The sequence below is a fragment of the Lynx canadensis genome, chromosome B1 (genome assembly GCF_007474595.2).
Source record: "Lynx canadensis isolate LIC74 chromosome B1, mLynCan4.pri.v2, whole genome shotgun sequence".
NCBI classification, from domain to species: domain Eukaryota; kingdom Metazoa; phylum Chordata; class Mammalia; order Carnivora; family Felidae; genus Lynx; species Lynx canadensis.
Window position 1 is genome coordinate 205,467,394 of NC_044306.2, and position 23,393 is coordinate 205,490,786.

General features: G+C 58.3%; 1 protein-coding gene across 1 annotated transcript in view; it reads left to right on the forward strand.

Annotated features, from left to right (window-relative positions):
• The window catches only part of RNF212 (ring finger protein 212), a 37,202-nt gene extending 15,130 nt beyond the window's left edge, over positions 1-22,072 (forward strand). Inside the window, exons 5-12 of the mRNA XM_032593086.1 lie at positions 2,722-2,778; positions 3,661-3,719; positions 5,513-5,565; positions 5,653-5,710; positions 6,679-6,724; positions 10,501-10,564; positions 21,553-21,625; positions 21,889-22,072. Coding sequence (XP_032448977.1) covers positions 2,722-2,778; positions 3,661-3,719; positions 5,513-5,565; positions 5,653-5,710; positions 6,679-6,724; positions 10,501-10,564; positions 21,553-21,625; positions 21,889-22,072 — 594 coding nt within the window. The remainder of the gene's footprint in view (positions 1-2,721; positions 2,779-3,660; positions 3,720-5,512; positions 5,566-5,652; positions 5,711-6,678; positions 6,725-10,500; positions 10,565-21,552; positions 21,626-21,888) is intronic.
• Positions 22,073-23,393: the final 1,321 nt, after the last annotated feature.

A 23,393-nucleotide genomic window follows, 5' to 3' on the forward strand; every position in this document is an offset into this window, starting at 1 on the left:
CAGACAGCTCTGCAGACACGTTGTCCCAGACCATGCGCCCGCACAGGGGTGGGGACAGAGGCTGCGGAGGCAGCTGCCAAGTGACATCCTTTTCGCCTCTGGGTCTTCTCTCCCACGGTCACGAGCCCATCTGTCATGGCGCAGAGTGGAGTTTCCAGAGGCCACACGACGGGATGTCGCGTTGTTACCCGTGTTAACAAACTGGGTTTATTGTTCTGAAATGAATTGCTATGTGTCATCCGTTTCTCTCAATATCAGTTTCTAGTAGGGTCAGCACTGACAGATAAAACCCACGCAAACGGAACCCTCAGGGTCTCCAGTAAGTTGAAGAACGTGAAGCCAGCCCTCGGGCCCTGGCACGTGTGAGACTGTCAGAGTCACGGCAGGTCCTTCCACCGAAGCCATCGGGAGGTCACCCTTCCTGATCCAGTTGGGAAGACATAGAAAAATCTTCCTTTTCCTGTCCCCTCCCCGGGACCCCTTCTCATCTCCCCTCCTCTCCCCTGAGCCAGGGCTGGTCCGTGCTGGCCGGAGTGTGGACACCGGCTGCTCCTCCGGGAGGGGGACAGAAATGAGCCAGCAGACCTGATCCCCCTGCGCAGAGGCTGGGGCTCTACCCGAGGGGACCGCCCCCCAAATGGGCCATCCCACACCTCCTGCCAGTCACGGAACAGCAAAGGAGAGGCGTGCGCGGTCAGCTCCCGGCCTGGCCTTCCTCAGCCTGGTGCGTCACAAACTGAAGAGGCCGTGCCCTCTCCGTCCAGGAGGGCATTCTCTACTGGATGAGGGCTCACGGCCTTTTAGATCTTGCCTTGTTGGTGTCGCCTACCCCCATCAAGTCCACAGCGGCTCAGCCTGAGGGGCCCAGCACGCGGTCACTCGGGCCGACGCCCTGGGGACCTGGAGGCTGGCCCCCTGCCTGGTACAGGTGGGCGGCACACAGACGGGGGTCTGCGTGGCCGTGGACTCGCATCAGGCCCCTCCGGGCTCGGCGTTCTGTCCACAAGCCCGTCTCCCAGGCTCAGCCCTGCCTGTGGCCCCGTCCTTGCCGTGTGCTGCCACAGAGGCCTGTGCGCGTGTGCCCTGCCCGTTCTGGTTTGAGAACAGCCTGCCGGAGTGAAGATGGCGTGGGCCCGCCCACAGGCCCTGCCAAGCCCGGTACCTCCGGGGTGAAGGCCCCACGTGCCAGCGTGCCCGCAGTCCTGCTCCCCGACACGCCACGTGGCCGTCCTGTGGTCGTGCTCAGGCGCTCCTGCTCTCTGTTTCTCAGGGTCTACACCAAGACACGAGGTCTAGGGGTCAGGGTGTGACGTTCTCTTCCCGCCACACGCGTAGAACCCGTTGAGGAACGAGACCAAGCAAACAGACGGGGAGTCTTGTCTTGCTGAAGACGACTGTGGAGGGTGGCTTCAGATCCGCCAAAACCACTCCCCGCTGTGCACGGGCCCCCACCTCACATCTAGACCCGGGCCGGCCCTGCTTCGCCGCCCATGCTACCTTGCCCGGAGGTGAGGCCCGCCTCCTGGGAGCCAGACCTGAGGAGCCATGAGGCCTGAGAGCTGTCATCAAGGAGGTTTCTGGGACGGGCCCCTGGTGGCGCCCCCACCGCAGACTAGTGCTTCCGGCAGAGCCCGTGTCTGTCAGCCCTCGTCCTGCGGAGTGACGGCCCCGGCAGTGTGTTCTCTGGACCCCGAGGGCGTGGAACCCTTCGGAAGATGCGGGGGCTTGGCAGAAGAATAGGAGGGTGTCTGTCACTCCTGACTGCGGTCCCGTCTTCTGGAGGTGGCCTGGCCCGCAGACGAGGTCTTTGGACCAGCTGTGGGCTGGCCGTCCCTTCCTGTCCGTGCACTTGGCAGAGTCCCGGGGAAGGACCTACGGGATGCTGACCTTGCGTCCCACCTGGCCCTGCGCCCAGCCCTGCACGAGCCACGCGGAGGCCTTGCCCCGGGGCAGCAGAATTGGGTTTTAGCAGTCACGGCCTAGTGTTTCAAGAGGGAAGGCATCACGTCTGGAGACCTCTCTCCTGGGCTGGCTCTTTTCTCCCCTGAGTAAATCACAGGTCACGGTTTCTGATTTACGCTGGTGCCCTCGGGAGCCCGCTACAGACGTGGACGTCGGGGCTCCCGCAAATGGAAGACCAGAGATGGTGCCGGACCAGGTGCGGTGGGCCCTGGGGGACCAGACAGGGTCCGCGGGCTCTCACGCTCTCTCCGCTCCGCTGGGCACCGTTGCCTGCGTCGGCTCCCCCCTCCCAGGCCGGCCGCGGCCACCCAGCACTTCCGGGGTCACCCCAACCCTGTTGGTGCTGTTGGGTCAGGAGGCCATCCTGTGACCCAGCTGCTGCTCCCAAAGGGGCGGAACACTGTGATTGGCCCGCTGGTCGTGTCCCGTCCCGCGGCCGGGCCCTCAACACCGCTGAAGCCGCTAGCGAGGGAGGCAGCCCGAGCTTCCCACGGAGCACGTGGCCTGGGCTCGCGTTTGCGCCGGGCACACGCCACTGCTCGCGCGTCCTGCGCGGCGGTCCTGAGCTCTGCTTCGGGCGCAGGGTGGCACCAGCGGAGCCCACGCCTGGGCCAGCGGGCAGGCGGGGGGACGGGGCGCAGGGAGACGGGCACGCCGGTGCTCGCACTGACGCTTCCTCCCAACCTCTGGCCGCCGGGACAGCGTGCGCGGTGGCGGCCCTGTGCCGGCGCCAGCAGCTGACGCGTACCGTCTTCTCAGGTTTCAGAATTTCAAGAAAAGCACAGAAGGAGACTGTTGGCCTTCTATAGAGAAAAGGTAAGTCCGGTGACATGCCGCCTCCTTCCGAGGCTGCGTCTCAAGGCGGCGGGCCGCTGGGCTGGCGCCTGTCCTGCCCACCCTCAACCTGGTGCGGGGATCCCGCCTGTGGACAGCATGTGGCTGCCTGGGGGCCCCAGCCGTGGTGGCCAGGACAGTTTCACCTTGGAATGCCAACACTGACCCGCTGACATCCCCAAACTCGTGAGGCACCTCTCCGTCCACAGCAACTGTGAAGTTGCACTGGCCAGTCCTTGTAAAGGACATTCGAGGGGCCTGTTCGTTTGCCCTGCAAGCAACTCCTCTAGCCCTGTGAGCACTAATATCTAGCCCTGTGAGCACTCCCGTCTAGCCCTGTGAACACTAATGTCTAGCCCTATGAGCACTCCCCTCTAGCCCTGTGAGCACTCCCGTCTAGCCCTGTGAGCACTCCCCTCTAGCCATGTGAGCACTCCCGTCTAGCCCTGTGAGCACTCCCCTCTAGCCCTGTGAGCACTCCCGTCTAGCCCTGTGAGCACTCCCCTCTAGCCCTGTGAGCACTCTTCTCTAGCCTTGTGAATACTCGCCTTTAACGAAAGGAAAGCAAAGCTTTAGTGAGAGCAGTGTTAATCAAGCTTCTGACTCAGAGCAGTGCCTTCTCGAGTGTAGACAGAGGGTCCGGGAGCACCTGGGTGAGGCTGCCTCGTGCTGGCGTCCCAGTGCTGGTCCCCGGGGCCCCTGGTGGCCTGCTGTCAGTGCACATTCACTCAAGCAGCAAGAGGACAGCTCCCATGCCTCCCACATTCTGATTTGTGGTTTAAGACGTTCAGAGGGTCAGCACGTGCTCTCAACACTGTAGGTTGGCCTACACCGCCTGGTGACCAGAACTCTGGTTGTGTTTAGATCGCAAAGCTGGAAGAGTCCCTTCGGAAGTCAGTGCTGCGGTTGGAACAGCTGCAGGGGTGAGTTCTCTCCAGAGTGCGAACAGGGCAGCCGACCGTGCTGTGCCCTTGGCCATCTGTCTGAGACCTTGTTGTAACGAAGGGGGCCGGAGAAAGAGCACTTGCCTTTACTACAAGCTTCTGTCAGAGCAGCAGTTCGGTAGGAGGTGAAGGGAGGCCAAGGGAGACGGAAGGGAAAATGTGAAACCCCCCCAGGGGCTCCCCGAGATCCCTGAGGCAGAGGCGCCCCACGGCCAGGCCCTGTCGGGGCCCCGTGCGCATCTGCCAGGAACCGTGGGGTCCGTGACAGGTGACCACGCGCAGCGCGTGTGCCCCACGTGCGGAGGCCGTGGCGTGCCCTGGGGCAGTGGCCACGGGGGGCTCCCGCTGTCCACAGTGCCTTCTGTTCTGAGACGGGGCGAGGTCTTGTGAGCTGTGCTAATGTGGTGGCTCTTCCCAGCTTGGTAGGCCGAACGTCAGGGTAAAGGTTGCAGAGCCAGCGGCCCTGGGGACTGGCGTCCATCCGGCTGGTCACGTGTGCAGGGATGACCCACGCGCTGTAAGTGGGCACTTGCTGCCCTGTCGCGTTGGGCCTCTGGAAGTCTCTCCGCCACCTTGGGGCCCCGTCTGGGGTGAAGGGGCCCCCAAGCCGACACCAGTGTGAGGGTGTGCTCAGGGGTCCTGCCCCATTCCCAAGAGATCACAGCAGGAGACTCGGAGAGCCTGAGGGACGTGGGGGTGCGCGGCCCTGCTCAGTTCGGGGAGGGGAGGGGACGGGAGGGGAGCGGCACGGCGGAGAGTGCCAGGCGCCTGCGCGGGGCCTCCGATCCATCCCTCTGGGTGAATAGTTTGCTTTCTTTCTGGGGAATCGTGTCTTCCGTGAGTTCTGGCCACTCACAGCCGCCACCTTTCCACATCCTGCTCTTTTCCCGCGTCCTCGTGCCCCGTTGTTCTGAGCCTGGCAGGCCTGTGCACAGAGCTGCTCCCAGGTGGCTTCTGTCCCTGCAGCCCCCCTGTGCTTTCCTGGGCCCCCAGTCCCGGTGCTCTGCTCAGCTGCCTGCGGCACACCTTTCCCATCTCGGGTCCGTTTTGGCTGTTCAGCTTTCCGTTTCTAGAACGTTCCTGGTCATCTTCACCACCGTGGTGTTAGCGTATCTTTGTCGCCACCTTCTGTTTAGGCGCGTCCCAGGTGGTGTTTCTCCCGCACCTGACTCCTCGGAGTCCAGATCTGCCTGTTCTGCCCGGCCTGGGCCAGGGGGGTTCGTCCCGTCCCGCGGGCTGGCTCCGCACACGTTCCCCGGGGAGGGCGCCCCTCCCAGACGGCATCTGCCAGTCCCCCCGCCCCCCGCCAGAGCAGGAGGAGCCCAGGTGGGGCAGCATGGTGCACGCTCACCCGCGGGGGGGTGGGGGGGGCGCTGGTACCGGTGGCTCTCTGTTACCTTCATGTCCTGGGGCGGGGGGGGGGCGGCACACAGCACACTGGTCTCACGGAGGCCGCGGGCAGGAGCGAGGGCCTCAGAGGTTCGAGGTCCCCACACCGCAGAGGCGGATGGCTGCCTGCCCCCGACCCGTAGTCAAGCACCTGCTTGTTCGCAGCACCGGGCGCAGCCAATAGAGCAAGCCACAGGCCACTTGCCTGTCCTCGGGGGGCTCCTCAGGGCTGCGTGTGTTGGGGGGGGGAAGCTGGCGAGGGTTGGGGGCCGGGGCACCTGTGGGGCATCTGGCTGTGTTTGTCGGCTTACGATTGTAACCGGGATGGGTTACGTTGAAGTAAACGTTTGCGGCTGATTAGCACCCCCTCTCTATCTGTGTAGTGTGAGATTGTCACAGCAGACAGCTTTCAGCACAATAAAAACTCCAGTTTCGAGTAAGTGACACGGGGCCTGAGCTGGGAGGGATGTGAAGAGGCAGCCGGGCCGGCGAACGCGGCCTGACGCTCAGACCCCTGCTGCAGCTCCTTCGGCACGGCCAGGCGGACACCTCCGGCCCCCTGACTCGTCAGCCTCCAACAGGTGCGTGTGCGGCGGGGCGGCCCCAGTGTCCCTGACCGTCACTGGCCGGCTCCGGCGGGTCGCACAGCCCGTCCTCTGACGCGCCTCCGGCCCTCCCCTCCTCCCTCCACCCTGCACGTCTCCTCACCGCCACCCCAACCCCGCCAGTCAGCAGTGGACAGGCAGGGACCCTGAGTCGAGTGCAGGACGTGGCACCTCGCCCCTCCCTCTGGCTCCTGCCTGCCCCGCGGGACGCAGCCTCACAATCAGCTGTGTGGTCCCGGCTGGCCGGTCACAACTCTGTCCCCACAGTCCTAGCGATTGGTTGGGGGGCATCCTGCGACCACACCGCGCCAACGGGTGTCAACCCTGGGACTGACCCGTGACCGGGATGGCCAGGCCAGGGGAGGCGGCTCGGAGACTAATCCAGCACAGACAAAACTAGGACGAGAGACCGCAGCTGGGCGGGTGGCTCCCCCCGGACCCCGACCCACCCTGGCTGAGGGGAGCTGCGCCCCTCACCTTGGCTTTGTCCGGCAGGCCCGCCCTGCAGGAGCTCAGTAGCTCACTTTCCCGCCCTTTCTCGTCCTCTCTCTTCTGCTCTTTCTCCTACGAGGCTTCCCGAGTGGTGCGTCCCTGTCAGACTCGGGCTCGGTCAGAACGAACACTTGTTGAGTGTTCATTGTGTGAAGCGTGTGGGTCGGGCAGTAAGCGTTAAGGAAAGGAAAAAGGATGTTTACTCCTGTCGCCGCCTTGCAGGAGCTCAGGCCCGATTAGAGGAGCGAGCACAAGGGCCGGGAGGGGGCTATGGGGTGGGCGGGCCGGCGCCCAGGCGACAAGGCTTCCGTGGGCGTGGGCGCTGGCCAGCGAGGCAGGCGGGCCGACAGCGCCGGGCCTGGAGGTGAGCGTAGGTCCCGCGGCGCGAGTCTCGGTTGGTGGTGTTGCATCGCGGACGAGCCCCTGGCCCCTGGCCCCTTGTCATTTAACAGGGTGGAGTCCATGCAGGTCGACCTCACTCCTTCCCCAGCGAGAAAAGTAAGTACGCCCACTCCCTGGGTCCCACCTCGTCCCGCATACGGTGTCTGTGGTTTTCGCAGCTCCAGGAAGCACAAGTGTTCAAGGCCCCAGGGACGGATCGCAGCGGGGTCTCTTCATCCTGTGCTGGGCGGGGACGTGGTTCGCGAAGCAGGTCCTGGGTGACGGTTTCGAGCACACTCCCTTCTGTGAGCGGCAGGTGGGGAAGAAGGAAGGGAGGCTGAGTGAAGTCAGGATACACCCAGTCCGGCCAAGAAAGGCAGAGGCTTGGAGACCCCGAGGCCCCTGAATAGAGGCAGGGCTCCCCCTTGGAGAGAGGGGCAAGGCCAGAGGAGACACGGCCGGAAGTTCCGGCCGTCGGTGCCTGGCCCGGATGGAGTGCGGCCTGGGACTCCCCCACCCCCCACCCAAGGCCAGACGCCAGGAGGCTCAGGATAGAGGATGGGGAAGCGGGTCCCCAGAGGGAGCGACCTGGTGCACACGGACTCGGTGTTGGTGACTCATACACCGCCTGGTGCTGCCTGTCCGCGAACACCCGGTACGTGGGAGCTCGGTCTCCCGGTCGCCCCGGGACATGCACGCCGGTGTTCAGGTTGGTTAGTGAGGAGTAGTGCTCATTTCCACGGGGGCCGTCCTGCAAGCAGATTAAGGAGGAATCTGGATTCCAGGATGAGCAGGTAGGAACGCAAAGCCGTTCGGAGCTGGGGTGGAGGGGACGGACGCCCTAGTCCCTGGTGGCTGTGCCGGCGTGCGCCTCCCCTCCGCGCCCGGTTCTCCGCCCCACCCTCCTGTCTCACCATCCCCCGTCACATCTGAGACGGAGCCTGCGGGTGCGCCTCCTCGCTGCCCTGTGGATCCCGGCCCCCACGCACCACCTGCTGGCCTTGGCGCCCCGGAGGCTGGACTCAGCCTCACCCACGTGTGGCCTTGTTTTGGAGATTAGGGACTGACATCCTGAGTTGATCCCCCATGTCCCGGCTGTTACAGTTGAGGGTCCGGAACACAGCCCACAGTCTCGAAGCTGCAGTGAGGTGCCGGACCGGGGGTAGCGCCTGCTGCCGTCCAGGGCAGGTTGGGAGTAGTTGAGGCTCTGCCCCCAGGCCTCCGGGAGGTGGAGGCGAACGGGCACGGCTGCCCGGCAGTAAGGCTTTATCAACAGGACCGGGCTCCGGGCCACGGTTTGCCCGCCTTGGACCAGAGCAGGACGCAAGTGCCCCCGAAACTTGTCCACCCCCGCGCCCGGCCCCCGGACGCCATCAGCCCCGGAGTGGGGGCAGGGTGGCGGCTGCGTCCTGGGAACCCCACCCCGGGCCCAGAGACCCTGGGCGGCACGGCCGGCCCGGGGCAGGGCGCGGAGGGGAGCACGGGACCCCGGCCCCGGTGTGGGGCTGCCCTGAGGGGTATTGTCTGGTGGTTTAGGAGAGGTCCCCGCCCCTGCGGGCTCATCCAGGGTGAGCGGCCGCGGCTGCAGGGGAAGCAGGGTGAGGACACTGCGGCCGGCTGGTCGAGAAGGTGCCACGCCCACCACAGGACCCCTGGCGCAAGCAGCCTGGGGTCAGCCGCCTGGGGCGTAGAGGGCCTTGTCCCCCTCCCACCTGCTGCCCTGGCCAACCCCGGGGTCCTGGGAGAGCAGGTGAGAGACACACAGCCTGCAGGTGCACAGGGCGCCGATGGCGTGTCAGACGCGGACACCGGCCCGCAGCTTCCTACCCGGGACGGTCGGCCGGTGTGAACAGGGAAATGACAACTCACAGGTACCCAGTGAAGGCCTGCTCTACGGCACGCGCTAACGAGGGGGGCCGGTAAAGTGCGAGAACCGACTTGAGGGAGAGCCCAAAGAGAAACACGTCAGCCATCGGGAACGCAGAAACACTGTGCTGACAGACGCGGAACCGGCAGCCTCCACGCGGCATCCCGGGATGCGCCGAAACCACCAGCAGGACGCGGGGCTGCTCTACGGGGGGCAGCCTCAGGACACGGACCGCAGACACCCTGGAGGGGAGGTTTGGACTCAGAGTTTTCCATACTCTCCTGACACCTGGGAAGTGCTAGATCTTTCTAGAGGATTTGCTCTCTGGCAGGAAGAACTCTCCGTGAGCAAGTTGTGAATAGAGGGAGAGCCTCGAAGCTGCACCTACGGGAGCCCCCGTGGGAGCCCCCGTGGGAGCCCCTGTGGGAGCGCTTATGGAAGTGCCCGTGGGAGCCCCCGTGGGAGCACCTGCAGCACGTGGAACACACCCCTCCTCGCAGACATCTGCCGCTCGCGGTCTCTGTGGTCCACACCGCGAAGTGCAGCCTGGCGTGGTCCGCCTCCGTGGGGCGTCTCGGCTTCCTTGTGCCGCCTGGGGTGGGTCTGCCCTGCTCTGCTCAGTGGGGCCCTCGCGAACACCCATCCTAGGCCGCGGCTCCCGGTCGTGCTCCCGAGCACGGGTCCTCACCGGGACCCAGGGCGCCCGCCGCAGCCCGTGCTCAGCCCTGTGCCTGCACAGCCCGGCCGGCCGGCCGGGTCTCCAGGTCCTTTTTCTTCACCTGTTACTGGATCCTCCCTGACACAGGAGCCTCGAGAGCTGACCCAGCAAATAGAAACCCTTGCTGGTAGAAGCCAAGGTGAGAAGAGACCAGTTACCCGATTCTAACTCAGCGGAGTGACTTTCGCCGTCGCGCCGTGCCGAGTTCTCCTGTTGGAGTTGCGAACGCTCTGCCCGCTGTTGAGAGCTGGCGTGCAGGGGGCACATGTGGCAACGATGTGCAGAGCAGGCCGGACGGAGGTGCGGGTCGGGACCGCGAGAGGAGCAGGTGCAAAGGGCCGGCGGCAGGAGCGCACAGGACATCTGCGCACCCCGACTCAGCCCGTGGCTGTGGAGGGGGCACCCCGGGTGGGGGGGAGGGGACGGGCCGATGGGAAGGACCAAATGTGGTGGGACCAGAGCTCTAGCCCGTGGGAGGGCAGCTGCCGAGCCCACCACTGTCACGTGACGCGTGGCCGGGAGGGACGCTTCACCCGGAAGCTGTCGGGGGGCGTGAGCAGGCAGTTGATGGACACGCCCTCCAGGTGGGGCAGCGCTGTCTGAAGTGTCTCCACCTAAGCGCGCTGGTCCTTCCTGGTTGAGGCTTGCTGGTGGGCGTGAGCCAGGGGCTGGGGTCGCAGAGGGGACCCTGCAGGGGGCCACAGGAGTGGGTGTGCCGGGGTGGGAACTGGGAAGATGGGCACAGGGGATGGTGGCCGGGTCTGGAGACAGACCGGTGGGAGCCGGGCTTGTCAGGGGCCACGGGAGTGAGACCAGGACGGCCATGGCAGCGAAGGGAGCGCTTGGCCTGCACGCCCGGCATGGCCTCTGTGGTCGGAGGAGGCCCCCCATCACTAGTGACAGTGCCAGCGTGCCATCCTCAGGGGATCGGGGGGGGGGGGGGCCGCCCCTGGGGAACACAACCGGGGCTGCCAGAGCTGGCTCCCTGCGAGCGAGAACACCCCGTCAACACCGGAGCGCAGGGTGACGAGATCATGAGCCCAAAATGAGGATCTGTGTGGGATTTCAACATTCCTGACCTCAGCCAAGGACTTGACGTTTCCTCTCTTCTGAGATTCTTGGAAGCGCTTGGTGCAGCAACACCCCCCCCCCCCCGCCCCGCTGCTGCGAGCCGCCTGGGGCCGGGGAGCGGAGGGGGGCGCCCTGCCCTTGTGGGCCTGGAGCCGGTGGTTCGCGGTAAGTGGGGTGGGTCTGGCCCTCGGAACGGGCAGCTCCAGGAACTGACTTGTTTTCTTTCTACACACTTAGCCTGAGGTCACGGCTGGCCCGGCAAGAATCTCTCTGATCAGCCCGCCTCATGATGGACGCATGGGTAAGTGGGGGTCCCTGTCCCCTGCCCCAAATGGACGGGGGTCCCTGTCCCCTGCCCCAAACGGACATGCCACGGAACTGCCTGCCACAGAAGGGAACCCAGTGGAACCCACCCAGGGCAGCGCTGTCCTGCCACGAAGTCAGCGTGGGCAGTGACCTGTTCCCCAAAACGGTGTGGCTGCTGGGCCCGTTGGGGACCCTTGACGAGTACTCTTGTCCCAGCAAGATGGTCCCTTCCTGGCGGGTGTGGGAGTCACGAGTGGGTTTCCAGAGCAAGTGCCCGTGCCCACCGCAGGCTCAGGCCCCTTCCCGGCGGGAGCAGGGTGCCCCCCCCCCCCCCGCCCGGCCCCTCTGCTGTCGCCTTCATGCCCTCAGCAAGCCCCCGAGCTTAGGCCCGTGAGGGAGACCCTCACATTCGTGATGTGTGACCCCGTTTGCTTCTCTGCTCTCGCCTCACCTTTGCTTCTTGCTGGAGGGGATATTCTAACAACTGCCTCGGAGGAGGGCCCGCAGGCAGGCTACGTGGTCGCATCTGGAGCCTCTTGCCGCCACCCACGCAGCCGAGTGGGCTTGGGGCCCCCAGCACCTGCTCCGGGGGCCTCCCCGCGGCACTTTCACGCCTGAGCGGCACCCCATCCTGGGCGTCCACCCTGCTCACAGCCTCTTGTCCCCCTTCCCTGCCCTTAGCCCCCCTCAGGCCTGTTGTGCCAGCTTCTAGAGAATCCGGCTCGCGATGCGGCTCCCCGCCCCCTCCCCCCACCCCCCACCGCCATGGATGGAGTGTCCCAGTTGAGCCAGTTCCCCCGGATGGAGCTCCTTGTCACACCCCAGTGAGAACTCGTGACACACGTTGATGCCGTGTTTCCGTGGTGTCCGAGGTCGCGGTCCCCTTAGGTGCCGGCTCTTGCCTCGCCACGCACCTTTGTGGGGAGCAGGGCAGGGCCTGCAGGCCCCGGCATGTGCGCTGTTCCCACGTGCTTGTGGGGGTCACATCTGCCTTCACAGGACTCAGGCGTGGAGGCCGCACGAATGGGAGCTTCCTGCCCCGCTTCCCTTCCGTACAGAAGCCTGGGGTCTGCCCGCCCAGCCTGGCTGCGCCCTTCCCTCCTCTTGCCCCTCACTGTCCGGGCGGGGGCTTGTGGGACCCCGGACCTCACTGGGTCCTCTCCCTGGCGCATGTTTCCAAAGGGAACACAGTGAACATCCTAAATGCTTCCAGATGTATCGATCAGAATCGAGAAGTGACACGGGGGAGGGGGGCCTGCCTCGTGCGTGTCCTGCCCCATGCGCCTGGAAGGGACAGGTCCTCATGCTGTGACTGTGATCCTGAGTGTCCTCATTTTAGTCATTTCTTGTTTTTGACTGTGAATTATCTCTTTTTCCCTTTTGTCCTTCACGTGTATGAAATCCTCAAGATGAAGGATATCCATCTTTTATCCAATTTGCTGTTTAATTTTATATTTGATTTTTTTTAATTTTAGATGGTTAACATTTTTTATTATTTTTTTAAATTTACATCCAAGTTAGTTAGCATACGGTGCACTAATGAGTTCAGTAGATTCCACTGATTCATCCCCTACATATGACACCCAGTGCTCATCCCAGCAGGTGTCCTCTTAATGCCCCTTGCCCAGTGAGCCCATCTCCCCTCCCACAACCCCTCTAGCAACTCTAGCAACTCTGTTCTCTATATTTAAGTCTCATGTTTTGTCCCCTCCCTGTTTTTATATTATTTTTGCTTCCCTTCCCTTATGTTCATCTGTTCTGTATCTTAAATTCCTCACATGAGCGAAGTCCTAGGATATTTGTCTTTCTCTGGCTAATTTCACTTAGCATAATACCCTCCAGTTCCATCCACGTAGTTGCAAATGGCAAGATTTCCTTCTTTTTGATTGCCAAGTAATACTCCATTGTGTGTGTGTGTGTGTGTGTGTGTGTGTGTGTGTGTGTGTATATACCACATCTTCTTTATTCATTCATCCATCAACGGACATTTGGGCTCTTTCCATACTTTGGCTGTTGTCGATAGTGCTGCTATAAACATGGGGGTGCATGTGTCCCTTCGAAACACACACCTGTATCCCTTGGATAAGTGCCTAGTAGTGCAATTTCTGGGTCGTAGGGTAGTTGTATTTTTAATTTTCTAAGGAACCTCTAAACCGTTTTCCAGAGTGGCTGCACCGGTTTGCATTCCCACCAACAGTGCAAAAGAGATCCTCTCTTTCCGCATCCTCACAACATCTGTTGTTGCCTGAGTTGTTAATGTTAGCCATTCTGACGGGTGTGAGGTGGTATCTCATTGTGGTTTCGATTTGTATTTCCCTGATGATGAGTGATGTTGAGCATCTTTTCATGCGTCTGTTGGCCATCTGGATGTCTTCTTTGGAGAAGTGTCTGTTCATGTCTTTTGCCCATTTCTTCACTGGATTATTTGGTTTTGGGGTGTTGAGTTTGATAAGTTCTTTGTAGATTTTGGATCCTAACCATTTATCTCATATGTTGTTTGCAAATATCTTCTCCCATTCTGTCAGTTGCCTTTTAGTTTTGCTGATTGTTTCCTTCGCTGTGCAGAAGCTTTTTATTTTGATGAGGTCCCAGTAGTTCATTTTTGCTTTTGTTTCCCTTGCCTCTGGAGATGTGTTGAGTAAGAAGTTGATGCAGCCAAGATCAAAGAGGCTTTTTCCTGCTTTCTCCTCGAGGGTTTTGATGGCTTCCTGTCTTACATTTAGGTCTTTCATCCATTTTGAGTTTCTTTTTGTGTCTGGTGTAAGAAAGTGGTCCAGGTTCATTCTTCTGCATGTCGCTGTCCAGTTTTCCCAGCACCACTTGCTGAAGACACTGTCTTTATTCCATTGGATATTCTTTCCTGCTTTGTCCAAGATTAGCTTGCCATACGTTTGTGGGTCCATTTCTGGGTTCTCTGTTCTGTTCCATTGATCTGAGTGTCTGTTTTTGTGCCATAAATGCTTAACATTTTTATGTTCTCAAATCTGTTAATTTTTGTTTGTTTCCAGATTTCTGTTTGGACAGATTTTTTCCATACCTATATCATTTTATTCTAGTTCTTAGTATTTATCTTTCTCCAAAATCTTTACAGTGTATTTTGAGATATATTGTAATGTGAGTGTCCCAACCTGTTATTTTTATAATTTGTTTTGAAAATATTTCCGAAATAACACACAGAAAAATGGGAAGAAAAGTATGAGAAACTCCCTGTTCCCCTTACCCAGATTCCCCAACTGTTAAGATTTTGCCACATTTGCTGCCTACCCTTTATAGTCCGTGTTTCTTTGAACCACTGAGAGCATGTTGCAGGCATGGTGCCCCAGCCCCCCCACAAAGAACAGGGGTGCTCACAGCACCAGCCCAGCCTGTAGGCAGCTCAGCGTCAGCATGGTTCTGCCCTTGACCGTTGAGAAGCCTTGTTTGCTCTCGGGCTCAGAGTCCCCTGTGAGGATACCCCGCATCTCATACAGCCGCTGTGTCTCAGTCACTTTCCTTGTCTTTTCTGTCTTCAGCAGTTTTAAGAGTTATAGACCTTCAATTCTAACAGAGGCTGAGAGCCCCCCCCCCCCCCCCCAGGCCTGGGTCAGCCAAGAATTCTGTATCTAATAGAATTCTCCTTTAAAAGTTTACACAAAACAGGGGTGCCTGGTGGCCCAGTTGGTGAAACTTCTGACTGTTGATTTCGGCTCAGGTCGTGATCTCACGGTTCCTGAGATTGAGGCCCACATCGGGCTCTGCACTGACAGCTTGAAGCCTGCTTGGGATTCTCTCTCTCTCTGTGCCCCTCCCCCACGCTCACTCTCTCTCAAATAAACATTAAAAAAATCGAGTTGAGACAAAATAAACACATTACAGAGTAACTCAAACAAGGGTCGCTAGCAGACCTGCCCTACAGGAAATCCAATGGGAGGCACTGAGCGGAGGATACACACTGACGGGACTGGAGGGAACAGGGTCTTGTTCTCTGGTACTTTGCAGACCTGAGTTGGTGGAAGTGGCAAGTGTAACACAACAAACCAGCACCTGGGGTGGTACGCACAGAGCGGGGGACAGGGCCGCGTCGGAGCAGAGGTGACACAGCCCAGCAGAATGAAGTCAGCCTTACCTGGAAGTCGATTTGTTTCAAGTAAACACAAACAAACATGACTTCAAAGATACAGTTAAGTCGAGAGGAATTCAAATATTGCATTAAAAGGCATTTGTTTGCCACAAAAGAAGGCGAGGCAGACTAGAAGGGAAAAGACACATGAGACCGTAGATGATAAATAGCAGAATAGGTACAAACCAGATCCTATCAATGCTTCCCTTCATCTCGAACACTAAAGACCGATGAAAAGGCAGAGCTCGTCAGACCGGGTGGAGAAGCTGCAGCCACGCGCTGTCCGCCGGAGGCCTGTAATCCAGCAGCACAAGGAAGCGGAGGACAGGGTGGAAACAGCACCGTGTGGACAGTAAGCAGATGAGCTGGAGCTGCGGTGTGAATAACGAACAAAGTGGTTTTGGACACAGGACATTTCTGGAGACGAGCGACGCCTCAGCGGTACGCACGCAAAAATAGAGGCGATTAACGAAGCAAAAGCAGACGAGAGGGAAAGGAATAGACTCGCCCTTAGAGATCTCAGTGCTCTCTTCTCAGAGGTTGACGGGGCAGCTAGACCAGGAAGGTAAAAGGAAACAAATAGCATCGTGGCCACACACAGATCTGATCCATCGGGGCCGACATTAAATGTGAACGCGCTAAACACCCCAGTGGAAGAGCGGAGATTGTCAGACGGCACAAGAGCTACCCTGACAGAAGGCACACTTGTAGATTCAAGGAGACAAATAGAAAAATTATGGGAAAAGGCATAGCAAGTGCAGAGCTAGGGAGGCTATTTTCACATCAGACAAAGCAGGTTTTTTAAGATAAATATTACCAGAGACCAGGAAGGGCATTTCATGACGATTAAAGGGTCAACACACCAGGAAGACGTAATAATTGTTAGTGTAGACACACCAAAATGGAAAGTACATGAGGTCAAAACTGACAAAAGTGGAGATGGTTAATTCAACAGTTGAGATTTGGGTATTTCAGTTCCCCGCTCCAGTAACGTGAACGGCACTGTCCCCCACCTGACAACAGCACGGCGTGCGTTCCTTGCCAGGGCAAAGGGGGACTCTGCAGGGTAGGCCACATACCAGGATACAAAACAAGTCCCAACACCTTTAAAGGGACCATGATCACGTAAAGTGTATTTTCAGACTACAGTGGAATTAAATTGGAAGTCAGCAGAAGGAAAATCTGATAATAAAACAAGTATTAACACAATTATAGCTTTTAATGGATCAAGGAGAAAAAATCTCTAGTAACACCAGAAAATGAATGAAAGAAAATACAACATATCAAAATATACGAGATGCAGGTGAAGCAGTGCTTAGAGGGAAATGTATAGCTTTAAATGCTTGTATGAGAGGGGCGCCTGGGTGGCTCAGTCAGTTGAGCGTCTGACTTCGGCTTGGGTCATGATCTCACAGTTCGTGAGTTTGAGCCCCGTGTCGGGCTCTGTGCTGACAGCTCAGAGCCTGGAGCCTGTTTCAGATTCTGTGTCTCTCTCTCTCTCTGCCCCTCTCCCACTTGCTCTGTCTCTCTCAAAAATAAGTTTAAAAAAAAAAACATTAAAAAAAAATGCATGAGAAAGGAAGGAGACCTAAAACCAGTGAGCTTCCACCTTAGGGAGTTAACTACAACAAAATAAATTTGAAATGTATAAAATAGAAAACTCTCAGAGAAAAGTCAGTGGAGCTTAAAGCTTGTCCTTTGAAAAGATGAGCAAAATTGGTAAACTTTTTACCTACAGTGACCAAGAAAGCACAAATTACCAGTATCAGGAGTACCACTATACGCCCTACAGATATTAAAAGGGTTATAAGAATATTGTGAATACTTCTGTACTACCAAAGTAGATGACTTACGTGAAATGAATAAATTCCTATCAAGACATTATCAAAACTACCTCAAGAAGAAATAGTAAATCTGGATAGACCTCCATCAAGAAGTTGAATTAGTAATTTTAATATCTTTCCATAAAGAAAAGCCCTTTTCCCAATAGCTTTATGGGTGAATTTTATGTGACATTTAATGAGCTAATGTCCTATATGAGTTCTTTTAGAAAGTAGGAGGGGACTGAACACTTTCCAGTTTTCATAAGGTCAGCAATATCTTAAAGCCAATGACAGCACAAGAAAAATAATTGAGCAGTATTCCTTATGAATATGGATACAAAATTCTTCAAAAACATATGAGGCAATCAAATCTAGCAACCTAGGAAAAGGATTGTATGCCATCACCAAGTGGGATTTATCCTATGAATTCAAGGTTATTTGACATCTGAAGATCGACTAATTAGTATACTAGTAGAAATAAAGGACCCAAAAACCATTAGAGCTTTTCAACAGATAATTTGACAAAATTCTACAATCATTCACTGTAGAAACTCTCAAGAAACATGTAATAAAAGGCAACCTCTTCGCCAGGTAAAGGGCATCTGCAGAAAGCCCAGAGCTGACCAGGTACTGTTGAGAGGGATCATGCTGTACTCTGAGACCGGGGACATGGTGAGATACCTCCAGCCCACAGCCCCTCTCCTGTCCGACATCCACTGAGGGCTCCAGCCGGTGCAGGGAAGCCAGAGAAGGAAGTGAAAGGCACATCGATTGGGTGAGACTGAGTAGAGTGTCTTTATTGTAGACGGTGTGCCCTTGTGTGCAGAAGATCATGAGGGATCTTTAAGAATACTAGGAATCATAAACAAGGTTGGTAAGATTGTAGGATACAAGATCCATACGTAAGAGTCAGTTGTCATCCTGCATATAAAAAGTCCAAAATTGAAGTTAATTGGTCAGTCCTGTCAAAGTATTCTTCTGCACTTTGTATTCTCTTCCGCTAATCAAAATACTGTGTTCCTGGAGATGCCTGGCTGGCTTAGTTGGTGGAGCATGTGACTCATGATCTCACGGTCATGAGTTTCACCCCACGTTGGGTATAGAGATTACTTAAAAATAAATAAAAATTTCAAAAATGCCATCTTTTTTAAGTTTTTTTTAATGTTTATTTTTGAGAGAGACAGAGCGTGAACGGAGGAGGGGCAGAGAGAGGGAGACACAGGATCTGCAACAGGCTCCAGTCTCCCAGCTGTCAGCACAGAGCCCGACGCGGGGCTCGGACTCATGGACCGCAAGATCATGACCCGAGCCAAAGTCGGATGCTCAACCGACTCAGGCGCCCCCAAAATACCATCTACTTAGTCTTGCTTTACCGTAAATTTTGAAATCAGTGGGAGCCGTCTGACTTTGTTCTTAATTTACCCAAATAGTCTTGGCTGTTCTAGGTCCTTTGCGTTTTTACATTAATCGTAAGATCCATTTGTCAAATTCTACCAAAAAATCCTGCTAAAATTTTGATAGCAGTTACATTGCATCTGCAAATCAGTTTGGGGGAGAACTGATATCTTAAGAGTTTTGAGTCTCGGGATCCGTTGGTGACGTCTCCTCGCTTCTCGCATCTCTGATTTACCCAAGGGATCCTTTGCGGTTGTCGGCGTACAGGTCTCATTTCTACTGATATGTTCCCGCCTCAGTAATTATGTTTGATGGTGGGATTTTCTTCATTTAATTTTTAGGTTGCTGACGGTTTGCATAGCGTATCTTTTCCCATTTTAAAACGTTCAGCCTATTTGTGCCTGAATGCAAAGTGTGCCTGTTGCAGACAGTATGAGATGTTTTCCTTCTTGCCTGGTTTCATTCTTAAAATCCCTGCCTCTTGACTGGACTGCTTGGTCCGCTGATAGTTAACACCGTTGTTCGTATGTCTGGATGTATGTCTGCCATTTTGCTATTATTTCATGTATGTCTTGGGATTTGTTGTCTGTATCCCCTTAACTGCCTTTTTCGCGCTAAATATTTTTAGTGTATGATTTTGCTATAGGCTGGATCGTTTCCCCTCAAAATTCACGTTAAAGCCCCAACCCCTGCCACATGACTCTATTTGGAGACTGAGCCTCTAAGAGGTAAATGAGGTCCTTGGGTGGGACCCCAGTCTGATATGGTTGGTGTCTTTACAAGAAGAGACACCAGAAGAAGGGGGGAAAAGCACGTTGTATTTACGTCAACAAAACCGTAAAACAGCAACAAAGAAAGGAGACAGCGGGGAGCTCACTGGCTCCCCACCCCAGAGGTCGGCGAGGGCACACAGAGAAGGTGCCAGCGGGGAACCGGGGACAGGCCCTCCTGGACGCCAGCCAGCCTCCAGGACCGTGTCCGCCGGTAAAGCCCGGCCCCGGCCTGGGGTGCTGTGTCAGGGTGGCCGAGCCCACTGAATCGACACACGTTCGATTCTGCGGCTGATATCCCGGCAACGTGTTGTTATTTTCCGTGATTGCCTAGGAATTAGGCCGCGCACCCATCGCAACGTACTTGACGTGAAAGCTGACTTACCTGTGGTGAGATTCAGCAACGCTGTCCCCCGACACCCCTCCCCCGCTGCGTGCCGTCTCGTTGACGTATAACCACGTGTGCTGTGGGGACGCGTACGGCATCCACAGGTGTTACCCGGGAACACGGCACGCGAATGATTTTAAGCTCCCATTTCTTGAAGGTCTTGAGACAAAGGCACACAGACACACCCTCTACTTGACCACCTCCGGGGCTTCGTTACCGGCCGCTCTCCTTTCCCTTCGGCCTGAAGCGCGCTGTCGTCGTAGGGCAGGGCAGCTGGCGGTGGGTTCTCCCGGTCTCTGTCCACGTCTGAGTGGCTTCGCTTCGTGTGCATCTCGGAGGGTCGCTTCCCTGGCCGTGGCTCCGTGGGCCACTGCTTCCAGCCCGTGGAGGTTCCTGCTGCCGCCCGGTGAGAAGTCGGCCCTGAGTCATGCCGGCCTTGTCGTCTTAAGACGATCTCGTCTCTCGTGCGGGAGCCGGCTCGGCACCGCCCGCCCCTGGCTGTCCCCACCTCGCTGTGCCACCACCCGGTCCACGTGTGGCTGCCGGCTGCCCCCGTGGGCTGGCCGTGCCGGGGTTCACGTCTGTGTCCAGTTGGTCCCGGCTCCTGTGCGGCCTGGGCCCCTTCCCCACGAGCGCGCTTGACGGAGCGGGGAGCTCCCCCCTGCCCCGGGCACAGCCGCCCTGCTCCCCGCCGCCCGGGACCCCTCCCCGCCAGCGACCGCCCGCCGGCACCTGCCTCGGTGGCACGTTGGTGCCTCGTTCAGGAAACAGCGCGGGCTCGTCCGTCTGCCGCCACAGGCCGATGAGGTTTTCCGTATTCTGGATAAGGGAACTTGTCCTCTCTAAACGGCCAATTTCTCGTTTGCCAACGGAAATCTTTCTAACCTCATTGAACGGCATGGCTTTCTGGAACAGGAGCTACGGGCCTTGACTTGCTGCCCGTCTTGTCGGTCGGGGATCCTCGGTCTGAGCGCCCGGTCCCAGCGGGGCTGAAGCAGGGGATACCCCCCAGCGCCCGAGTGCTCGGTCGTGCCCTGCTCTGGAGTTCCCGCGTGGCCGGGGTTCCCGCTCAGACCCCGTGTGTCACAAGGTTCCCACCTGCCGCGTGCGGGGCGTCAACCCCAAACCCCCGTGAGTTCACCTCCGGGGGCCTCGGTTCCCTCATCTCTGTTGATAACCGTCATCGCCACGAGTCCCGCAAAGAGTAACTAAGACTCCGTCTCCGTGGGCTGTAGCGCGTTGAGCACGTAACCTGCCATTACCGTTTGTGTTGCGCCGGGGTTAAAATGTCCCGGGACTTGTCTGATGAGATGTGTGGCCAGCCCACCAGGAGACAAGGTTTTCCTCACAGCCCCGGCAGCCAGAGGCGAGCACGCCCCACAGGGGCCCTCGGGCAGAGGGAGCAGGGAGGCTGGTCTTCACGGGAAGGAGTGGTGGGCGGTGAGGACGCCTTGGGATTGGCTACCTGGGATCATTTCAGCAGTTTTGGGGGTGGGGGTAGGGCAGAGCGGGGAGGTGATGGGGAGCACCTCTGGGCACTCAGATTTCATGTCACAGGCCAGCTCACAGACGAATCGTTACTCTTTGGGAGTCAGCTAGCCCCGGGAGGGGTGGTCTTCCCAGAATAAGCAAGGCCCCGTGGTGTCAAACCATCCTAAAACACAGGAGATAAGTAACGAGTCATTTTGCGTCTCTGGTCTCAGCCATTGTGCTGCGGCACGGCCGGTGGGCAGAGACACGAGGTCCCTGTTGGCCACCGGGTGCCGTGCGGCCCTGGGAAAGGCGCTGCCCCTCTCTGATCCGGGTTCTTCAATGTGAAAGGAAACACGGGGAGCCTAAATGCTGTCTTCCCTGCTCTCCCTGCCATTCTTCTGTTCAAATTCTCCAAGATTTGGATGCAAAGGAATTCGGGTGTTAAACACCAGTAGTCTTCAGATTTGCTCTCTGCTGTGACTAATGCGTGCCAGGGGCTGTTTGCGTCTTTCTTTTTTTTTTTTTTTTTTCAACGTGTTTGCGTCTTTCAAAGAAGCTTCTTATTAGCACGGAGGATGTCAGCAGAAATTCGGGAGCCTGGCGGTGTGGGCGGAGACCAGAGCCGGTCCTGGGGCTAAGGGACTCAGAGCCAGAAGCTGGTGAAAGTGCCTTTCCCTGCTAGTGGTTCTGAGTGACAGGAGCAGGGACAGAGTAGGACCGAGAGCAGGTCTCCGCACATGTCTTGAGCCGTCTGCATCCCGGGTGCCCTCCCTCCCCAGCCCAGCCTGGGCCCAGAGCTCGGTGTCGGGTGGAGGCTCTGTGGGGCTGGCGGTCCGGTCCGGGTGTGCCCTGGGCAGCTGCCAGGCACGGGGGGCACAGCACTGGATCCCAGGAGTTCCGTTCCAGTCCTGTGGGTGCGTCCACCCGGTCGGGAAGGGTGTGGGTGCGGGATGTCGGGGACGTGGCAGGGGGCGGCCGAGGGCAGAGGGACGGGCCTCTGTGTTTGTCTTCACCTTTTGCTCCTGTCCACCGCAGGCAGTGTTGCCCGCCGCGGCCCTCAGCCCCTCGGCCCGACGCCAAGTCACAGGGAGCTGCCCCAGGCCCTCAGGTAGTGTCCCCGCCTCAGGTGTCCACCACCTGACTCACTGCAGTTCATGCCGCTGACCTTTGTGTACTGCTTCTTAAACCCCTCTGCGTGTGTTCCGAGCAGGGTTATGTCGTGTAGACCCCTTCATGCTTTGCTTTTTAAAACCAAAGAACTGGGAAGCTCCGAGGGGGCGTGGTCGATGCGGTGGGGTGGGGGGGAGGGGGGCGGGGGTGCCGGGGAGGCCCTGTCGCTGAGGATTCTGTGTCTGTCGGGTTTACTCCTAGGGTCCCACCGCTGCCTGTCCCCGGCAAGGGGCTGTCCCAGGTGCCCGCGCCCCAGGCCCCAGGCCGAGCAGGAAGAGGGGGCTCGCCCAGCCTGGGGGGCTCCCAGGCAGTGGCCCCCAGGCAGCCCATCAGCATCTCCGCACTGCTGCAGAGACAGCACGCAGGCAAGTGTGCCCTGCTCTGAGGGCAGCTGCTTCTCCCGCACGCGCGCGCGTGTGGCAGAAGCAGACGTGACGCGTTGCGCGTTCCTGACGGTCGTGCCGCGGCGCTTTGGTGAGTGGCTGAGACGTGAGTGGCGGTCCCGGGCGTGTCCACCTTGGGTCACGGCTGTCCATGCTCCCGCAGGGTCTGCTGGCCTCGAGGGAGTCCCGCACGGAAGGTGAACGAGCTCCTGTCCCCGGCCTGGCCCTCCGGGCCCCCTCGGCGCTGGCGTGTGTGCGTTAGGCAGTAAACGTGCTCGTGCGTGCGTCTGCGTGGAATGAAATAACGCCGTTGAATAAAGCATTTTTCTGATGACCTGGGATGGCGTCGTGTGATGTGTTTAGAACTTCCGGGGCACATCGGTGGCTCGGTCGGTTGAGCGTCCGGCCTCGGCTCGGGTCGTGATCTCACCGTCCGGGTTTGGGCCCCGCGTCGGGTTCTGTGCTGACCGCTCGGAGCCTGGAGCCTGCTTCGCATTCTGTGTCTCCCTCTCTCTCTGCCCCTCCCCCGCTCACGCTCTGTCTCTCTCTCAAAAATAAATAAACCTTAATAATAAAAAAAAATTGTTTAATAATTTTCACTGGAAAGGCAAAACTAAATGAGATATCTGAATAATAGTGCCATCCCTGCCGCGAACAAAGACGGCAGCTGTGCCCCGCACACGCGGCCTGGGGGGCAGCGCCGGGCGCCTCCAGCGTGAGGCCATCTGCCCCACGGGGCTCTGTCACGCGGGACGGCAGTGCGAAGCGGCCCCCTCACGGCCACCGGAGGCCTGGTCACCTGTCTGAGGGGACACCACCCAGGATGTGCTGTGGGGAGGGGGCGAGGGGGGGCTGGCACTCGGCCCCCAGGGAAGGTCCTTGAGCACCAGTGGTAGTAAGGTGCCCAGAGACCCGCGTATTTGCAAGTGCAGACCGGGCCTCGGGCCCATCTCTGGACTGAGCTCTTACCTCTACAGGTGGGACAAACCTCTTCAATGCACTTCAGGGCTTCCGTGCAGGGGTGGGTGTGAAACCGTGAGAGCAGGCCTCTCAGGTGGCAGCACCGGCCCCGCTTTTATAATGTATTCTGTTCAAATGTGCCTGTGAAGGCTATTTGCATGTTATTCCCAACCCCCTCGACACGGTGCGCCCAGTAGGGTTGCGTGTTGTACCCAACCCCCTCGACCCGGCGCGCCCAGTAGGGTTGCGTGTTGTTCCCAACCCCCTCGACCCGGCGCGCCCAGTAGGGTTGCGTGTTGTTCCCAACCCCCTCGACCCGGCGCGCCCAGTAGGGTTGCGTGTTGTTCCCAACCCCCTCGACCC